General features: G+C 46.0%; 1 protein-coding gene across 2 annotated transcripts; it reads left to right on the top strand.

The window, feature by feature from the left end:
• The first annotated feature begins 2,846 nt into the window (after positions 1–2,846).
• On the top strand, positions 2,847–6,623 carry LOC123108071 (uncharacterized). 2 transcript variants are annotated; one of them, XR_006451833.1, is made up of 6 exons: positions 2,847–3,080; positions 4,435–4,481; positions 4,604–4,699; positions 4,841–4,942; positions 5,023–5,105; positions 6,014–6,623. XR_006451833.1 is itself a non-coding variant. In XM_044529928.1 (5 exons), the coding sequence occupies exons 1-5, from the start codon at positions 3,053–3,055 to the stop codon at positions 6,173–6,175; spliced, it is 435 nt and encodes a 144-aa protein (XP_044385863.1). In that variant the 5' UTR covers positions 2,868–3,052; the 3' UTR covers positions 6,176–6,600. The 2 variants fall into 2 exon arrangements, 1 of the variants encoding a protein (XP_044385863.1); XM_044529928.1 differs by lacking the exon at positions 5,023–5,105 and having other exon boundaries at positions 2,868–3,080; positions 6,014–6,600.
• The last annotated feature ends 1,635 nt before the right edge of the window (positions 6,624–8,258 follow it).

The following is an 8,258-nucleotide window of genomic DNA, read 5'->3' as shown; positions in this document are numbered from 1 at the left end:
GAAAGTGGTGTGGCGACCCGTTGGAGCGGCGGGGATCGCGGAAGTCTGGCAATGGCTTGCTACCAGTCGGGTGGTACAACGATGATGTCGGAAAGGAAGGAAGCAGATGCAAAGAAAGTGCAGAGAGATGAAAACGCGGTGTCCTGGTGTTATTTGGGGTGTGTCGAGAGTGTCAGAGTCGTACATGGTGGCGGTGTGACCTCCTGTAGCCCCCTAGTTTGATTCCGGTTTGCAGGATTTCGAATAGACGAACCAATCTTCTTGATTGAGAAGAAAAAACAAGAAATGCTCCTGTGATATCGGTGACAGTTGAACTAAATTATGCGAATCTCCAGCTCAGGGATGTGCCCAAACTGATATGCAGAGTTCTTCATTTTGGGCGGCCTCGACCTTCAATCAATCTAGCAAACTATGGAAACTGCATGTTGTAATCATGTCCATTGACAGTGTAGTTGCACGAATGAGCTTGACTTTCAGTCAACCTAGCAAACATTAGAGACCGATGCAACACATTGATGTTATTGTGAGACCTGGATATGCCAAAGAAAACGTGTCAAATTCAGAGATCCTGTGATGCAACTGCTTCAAGAATAAAGGTGGTTTTCTTAACATGGCTTTGATATTGCCTTTGTAGTGTTTTTGGATAGTTATTCCATCTCCAGTGCATGCGATCAAGAGATCCAAACAAGCTTGACCACTTTCTTGCTTCAAACATTCCTAGGAGCCTTTCGGTATGTGCTATAGTTGGTTCTCTCAAGTACTGAGGTTCAAAAATCTCTATCACCTCAGTAGCAAATCTGACCATGGCATCTTCACATGTGGTCTCAGACACATGGAGGTACTCGTCCAACGAATCTGCGGTTGTGCCATATGCAAGCATCTGCAGCGCAACCGTGCACTTCTGGTAACCAGAGAATCCAATTCTTCGTACAACATCCTTCTTCTATATGAAGTAGTCATCATACCTCTGGATGCTATTGTAGAGGATATCAAAAACATTTTAACATATCCAAGCTGGCGAAAGTTGGGTGGGTTGGGGGTATCGGAGTCATACATGACCGCAGTCTGAAATCCTGCAAAGCCCATAGTTTGCTTCCGGTTTACGGGATTTCAGACAGATGAACCGGTCCTCAGCCAGATAGAGGATGGCGTTGGATGGAAAATTCCTCCCAGACTGCTCGGTCCAAACAGTTACGAGCAATTAGATATGATGATCCGCTTTGGAAATGCCCTAATGTGACATAGGCAGCCATTAACGGAATTCAAATCATTAGACGATGACTCCATCCAATGTGACCCAATCTCAAAAACCGTCTATCAAAATCCAAATATTTACTTACGGAATTATTTGGAAGAGTTCTTTCATCTCAATATATTGTTCCAAAGTGGCCAAAGTCGAAAGTCACCCCTTAGTTTTTTGACTGGATCCAAAATCTGAATGAGTTGTCGCCGTTTGTCTGAGATTGGAGTGTGCATGTGGACAGATGTAGATGAATGATCACTGTCCAGTTCCACGAATTCAAAGAATTTTGACTTTTGAATCTTATGTTGTGGTACCGGAGACCTTTTCTGTTCGCACGTGGCTCAACGTGTCTTATCTGATGCAATTTCATGAATAAAATAATGTCGGATCGTTCTAAAAATAATGATCACTGTCGTAATACAGTACGATTCCTTTTCAAATTTGTTTGACAGCAGTCCGTTTCCTGTGGTGGGCAGTGACACGGACGCGTAACAGAAAGGAGGGAAAAAATGCTGGGCGCGAGAGTCAACTCATTCGGCTCACCTCGGTGCTCAACGGCGCGACACTGCCATGCCAAGCGACGGTGGGATCGGCGCGCGGGGCCGGGTGGAGCGTGAGGTGGCGCGCTGCGGCCGATCCTATCGATCGATCTATCTATCTATGGGTTCAGCGGGTCGCGTTCGGTGTAGTCGCTGCCCATGCTCCATGACGCGGACGTGAAGCTGGTACTAGTGCTCCTACTGGTTTTGTTTGAATTCCGAGTTGATTAGCGAGGACCTGTGCAGACAGCGACGAGGTCATTACGTTGTGTCATTACCTAGGTCGTGGCCCCGTGCTCATTCTACATGCTGCAGTCGTACTGTACGCTAACAAATACTCCCTCCGTTCCTAAATATTTGTCTTTCTAGACATTTCAAATGATTACTACATACGGATGTATGTAGACATATTTTAGAGTGTAGATTCACTCATTTTGCTCCGTATGTAGTCACTTGTTGAAATGCCTAGAAAGACAAATATTTAGGAACGGAGGGAGTACAGTACTAATAAATACGCGTGGATATATGTGTGGTCGTCGTTGGTCACAGCTCACCGGACAAACACGCCAATCAAATCAGCGGGTGATTTATATATCGATATGGCGTTCCGTGCCCAAGGAGAAAACAAACCTAAAATCTTAAAAGTGCACATGCACTATTTGGTCGAGACGAGCGGCCGCACCGCGACCGCTCGATGCGTCGAATCCATTGGCCCGCAAGCGCAGGTGTTATCTGGTCGGAGGCTCAGAGCCCACGCACTATCCTCCCTTCACTACTTTCTCTCCGAGAAAAAAAGCCTTTCCTTATCCTCTTTTCCTTGTCTAGATCAGATCCGGTGAGGCAGCGGCTAGGGAGGTCGAGGCGAGGCGGCGGACCGGACGAGCCTGGAGAGCAGATCAGCCGGCAAGCCGGACCAGCAGTGCCGTCGTCTCCTCCTTGCTCTTTCTATGAGCAGGAGCAGGGGTCGCCCAGCCGCCGCAGCCCCGACGGGAAAGGGCCGCCGCGGTCCTCCTTTCGGCTACGCGCTTGGCCGCCGCACTTCTCCAGCCACCTCCCAGCGCCAAGTACACCCCGGCCGCCTCCTCCACTTGCCTACTCCTGGCGACGCGCGCCGCGCCTAGCACGCGCCCGGCCGTTCCCCTCCTGCTGCCTCCTCCTAGCGACGCACGCCGCGGTCAGGGGGCCTGTTTCCCTAGGTCCCCAACGCCGACGGTCGATTACAGTGCCATCTAGGTGTTATTGCTGCATACTTGGGTGGGAGATTGAACATATGTGCCAACTTTCTTCTGTCGGCAGAGGTAGAAGAAATATGAGTTGTAGTATATGACTGTTCCGATAAAAATGTTTCCTCCCAGCAATGAATGTGCTGATATTTTTGGATTACTATCTTCTGAACTTGTAGTTTGTGACACACATTGACCGTTCAAAGAAGAAGTAGAAGTTTGGTTTTGGGATCACTGTAGGAGAGTAGATATGCTCATAGCAATTACCATGAGAGGACTACAGATGTCTTCTCAGTTTGTTATAAGTGCAGGTTTACCACATGGTCTAGGTTCAGTGTTCTGGACTACAGATGACTCCTCAAGCGTTCAGCCTCTTTGGGTGTACTTGTGGTTGTCTCATTTTCAGCTACTTTAGATAACATGGGCTTTTGGGCGTCCATGATTTACAGGCTGAAACGTTGTTGTGGTAAAAATATGCATTGGCAGTCGAGCTTGCCGGTCGGGCGTCACGCCTCCGAGCTCCTACACGGAGGACGACCTAGGCCCCAGATTTGGTGTTTCGTGTCTGCAGCTGCAGTTTCCGGTGAGGTTCCGGTCGCCATGGCTGTGGTGGGTAGGTGGGGCATGGGGATGGATTTCTTACTTCGGTCCCAATGTGTGTTGCGTTGGGACTACACGACGAGATGCTAGGTGGTGGTGCACCCACTCCCCTATGTATTTACTTGAAAGATCTGGGTAGATGCACGGAGAGCATTATGTAGTTGGCTAGTTAGATTATGTAGTTGCACAAAAATGGCAGGGAAGTTGACTACATTGCATAAAAGCTTGTTCATGCACTCTGGGGTGTTTTTGCGCACACATATATGCTCAGTTGGCCTGCAAATGTAATTTAATTGCACACACATTTGTTGTTTAGTTGGTAGGATTAGTTGCACACACATATGCTCAGTTGGCCTGCAATGTAATCTAGTTGCACACACATTGATATTTAGTTGGCAGGACTAGTTGCACACACATATGCTCAGTTGGCCTGCAATGTAGTCTAGTTGCACACACAATAATGTTTAGTCGCACACACACAATATGCTCGGCGGGCTGCTCAGTTGGCCTGCAATAGTATAGGAGTTTGCAGATTTGTTTCCTTTTTTAGCCATTTTTGTGCAACCGGGCAGCCCCCTTTGTGCAACTTGTTAGATAGAACTTACCAACCTTATGTTAAAAATAACCAACTTAATTTTTCTTCTGATGGAGTATTGTGTTTTTGGTGGCACTTATTTTTTGTTCAACTAGGCAGCAAATCATGTGCAACTTTTCTTTTAATTCAAACTAGCCAACTTCATATATAAAAGTAGCCAACCCACCACATTTTCTCTCCCCTGTGCAACTTCTGTTAATTTGATTAATACATTGTTCGCATTTTTTATTGCAGAGACCAAAATGGCTGGAGAAGGAGATGTGCCTGACAATGAAACAGAGGTTCCCATTTTTTTCTTTTTGCCCTATTACCACTTTAATTTTTTGGGTTTTATCCTCTGACCATTTTTATTATGCCCTTTTCTTTTACCCTCTTAACATCCCAATGTTTTTGTTCATTGTAGGGTTCTGCAAATCCGATCTCACGACGGCACTCAAAAAGGGCTGCTAAGCGGCAGCCGCATGGCGATGATAAGGACGGGGATGGAGAGGATGACGATGTGAGTGGAGAACAGCAGTCCTTTGGAATTTATTTTCCTTCATTTTTCTTTTGTTCTTTAGGTTTTTTATATGGCACACATACATGTTTAATTTTTTCTCAACCCCTTATGCTTGTTAATTTTTTCCTTACACAACTTTAGGGTGGCGAAAGATTCCTCTTAGTAAAACTGCAGAGAAGAAAGGTGCGCATGAAGGCAGTATCCAAAGGGGTAGATGCCACATCTTCTGCAGCAGCCGCTGAGGTAACATAAAATTCCATCAGGAATATTTTTTACTCCACATACAGGCAGCCAAGTGTATTAATTTTCATACATAGTTGCAGAAGGACTAATTAAGCATTGGCATGCTCAACTTTCTCAGTTGCTCAACGTTGCCATCTTCAAGTTTTTTAGAATTGTCCCAAGAGTATGTAACGACTTGGCATCCTCAGGCTTTCTAGTTGCACAATAGTATCTAATTAGTTGGCAACCTCAGTAATTCTAGTTGGACAACATTATACAACTAGTTGACATCCTTGGCTTCTCTAGTTGCACAAGACTCAGATTAGTCTCATCTTAAAAAAATTGAGGATTGCCCAACAGTATCTAATGACTTGGCACCCTCAGGCTTTCTAGTTGCATAAGAGTATCTATTTAGTTGGCACCCTCTGCAATTCTAGTTGGACAACATTATCCAAGTAGTTGACATCCTCAGCCTCTCTAGTTGCACAAGAATATCTCATTAGTTGGCATCATCAGCATATCTAGTCGCACAAGAATATCTCATTAGTTGTCATCACCAGCATTTCTAGTTGCAGAACAAACAGGATATCAAGTTGCCATCCTCAACTTTTTAATCTAGTTTTCCAGAGAACAAATATTTGTATGTAATGATAACTAATCACCTCTGCCTTTTTTTGCGAACCCCAAGATATTTTCAACGGAATGAGAGAAATGAAGCAGATAATGTTGACATCCTCAGCCATTCTAGTTGCACAACAGTATATAATTTAGTCTCATCTCCAAAAAATTGAGGGTTGCCCAAGAGTATCTTTGGCACCCTCAGACTTTATACTTGCACAGTAGTATCCAATTAATTGGCATCCTCGACAATTCTAGTTGCACAATACTTTTCTAACTAGTTGACATACTCAAGACTTTTTCTAGTTGCACAAGAGTATGTATTTAGTTGGCATCCTTAGCATTTCTAGTTGCACAGTAAACAAAATACTGTGTTGGCATCCTCAACTTTTTTAATCCAGATTTCTAAAGAACAACAAAAAAATTATGCAGTGTTAACTAATCACCTTTTTTCACCTTCATGATATTGTGCAGGGGGGTGAGGGTAATGAAGAAGATAATGCAGAACGACAGTCACAAGCTGGTAGGATAAGGGCATCTCCTGGGAGGTTGGTGAAGTTGAACAATAAGTTGAGCCCATTACAAAAGTCCCCCCCTCTGCCACAAGCTGTTTGGAGGCCTGGATTCATGTTTTAGTAGCACACATTTACAACAAAAGTTGGCTTTAGATTCATGTTTAGTTGCACAAATATGTGTTTTTTTTTGCACAGACTGCACACATCCATGTCTGTGTGTGTTGATTGCACACATTTACAGCAAAAGCTGGCTTTTGGATCCATGGTTAGTTTGCACATCTCTTTTCTAGTCTTGGCTGTTTGGTTGCACACATAGAAGGAAAAGTTGGTTTTGGATCCATGTTTTAGTTGGCACAAATATAGCCTTCTATTTGCACACATGGCATAAAAAGGTTTCTTTTGGAACCCATGTTTTTTTAGTTGCGCAAATATGTGCTTCTTTCTGCACAAACAGTACATCCAGTCCATATTTTCTAGTATTTGGTTGTTTGGTTGCACACATTGCATAAAAAGTTGGCATTGTTGGAACTGTGATTAGTTGCACAAACAGGAACATCCAGTCCATGTTTCTAGTTTGGGCTATCTGCAAAACTCCTTGTGTCTATTTGCACACATCTAGGCAAAAGTTGGTTTCACTACAGGGTCTAGTTGCACACAGCGGCCGCAAAACAGTAGCCATGGTGTTAATTTTTCTAAATACTAGTGGTGTCTTGTACCAAATTAGTTGTCTTATATTTGTCTAAATAAAAATGCACCTAACACTAAAATGTGTCTAAATACATCAGTATCTTAGACAAATAATTACATGATGGCAGCAAATAGCACGTGGAGCTGCAGCGAAGGTCAAAACCAACACATGCATGCAAAAAGGAATCAAAAGCTATGGCAGCAAGGGGACCACACCCGTGTGTCAGGTCGGACATGGAAGAAAGGGCATGGAAAATCAGGGACCAATACGCACCCCACCACAAAATCGTGATTAGGAAATCTGACTGCTCAGCATTCCCCACCACAAACAGGGTCTAGTGGCTGGCGGCCGCTCGCGAGCGCTATCGAGGCAACGAAATTTGCAGTCGGAAGGAGGCCTTCATTTCTGGGAACGGGGGACAAGAATTTTCCTTTTCTGGCCGGCCGCTCGCTACCGCTAGCGAGCCAACGGCCGCCAGCCAGACACATCCAGAAAACAAATTACTCCCACTTGACCGGGACCCGGAGGGAGGACGGAGGGAGTGTTGCGCATCGACTTGACGACGGCTCGCTCCGGCCGCCACGACGCTGCTTTTGCCTTTCACCTTCTTGTCTTTCCAAGCTAGCTTGGATCTCGACTGTGCGTTTCAACTCTTTTCTTTTTCTGATGGGAACCGTGCGTTTGAACTAGCTTCAACTGGGCCAGCGTTCTTTTGAGATTTGACTACACATATATACTGTAACAAAGATTCAGTCATCCATCTGTACTAAAGGAGAAAGAGAAAGAGAAAGAGAAAGAGAATGAAAAGGGAAGGAGGAGGCGAATTTTTGTCGAAAGACACCACCTGCCCGACGGAATTGACAAAAAAGACCCCTTCCAAATGAATTTGACAAAAAAGACCCCTTCAGCCGTGGCGGCAGGCGCGCCGGGCGACACGTGGCACCTGCCGCCACGGCGCAAGACGGCAGCGCCTGCCGCCAGCCGGTGAGGCGGCACCCTCGCCAGAACGGGAAAGCGCGCACGCGACAGAACGGGACTGGCGCAGTGGGACCCGCCGCCTCAGGGGCAGGCGGCAGCACTGTAGCTGCTGGGCCCAGCCGCCTGAGGGGCAGGCGGCAACCTAAAGCGACAGCGGGAGCGCAGCGTGCACACACTGACATCACATTTGTCATTCGCCGGCTGGTCTTGATCGTCCACACACTGACATTACATTTATCATTCGACTGTTCAGTTTACTACACTTATCATTCGTCTGACCAAAGCAGTTGTACGCTTAAATGATATGCATGCATGCCTTACGTGTTTAAACAGTTTGCTCAGATCTAGCTCGATGGGCAAAACTTATCTTCTATCTCTAGCCAACATGACTCACCATGTCATGCAAACGAAAGCGACAGCGGGAGCCCAGCGTGCACAGGCGGGCGGCAGGGCCCAGCAGTTACAGTGTTGCCGCCTGCCCTTGAGGCGGCAGGTCCCACTGCGCCAGTCCCGTTCCGTCGCAGGCATGCTTTCCCGT

Source organism: Triticum aestivum, chromosome 5A (genome assembly GCF_018294505.1).
Source record: "Triticum aestivum cultivar Chinese Spring chromosome 5A, IWGSC CS RefSeq v2.1, whole genome shotgun sequence".
Classification (NCBI taxonomy): domain Eukaryota; kingdom Viridiplantae; phylum Streptophyta; class Magnoliopsida; order Poales; family Poaceae; genus Triticum; species Triticum aestivum.
The sequence above is the reverse complement of the archived record's forward strand: the minus strand, read 5'-3'. Positions and strand labels throughout refer to the sequence as shown.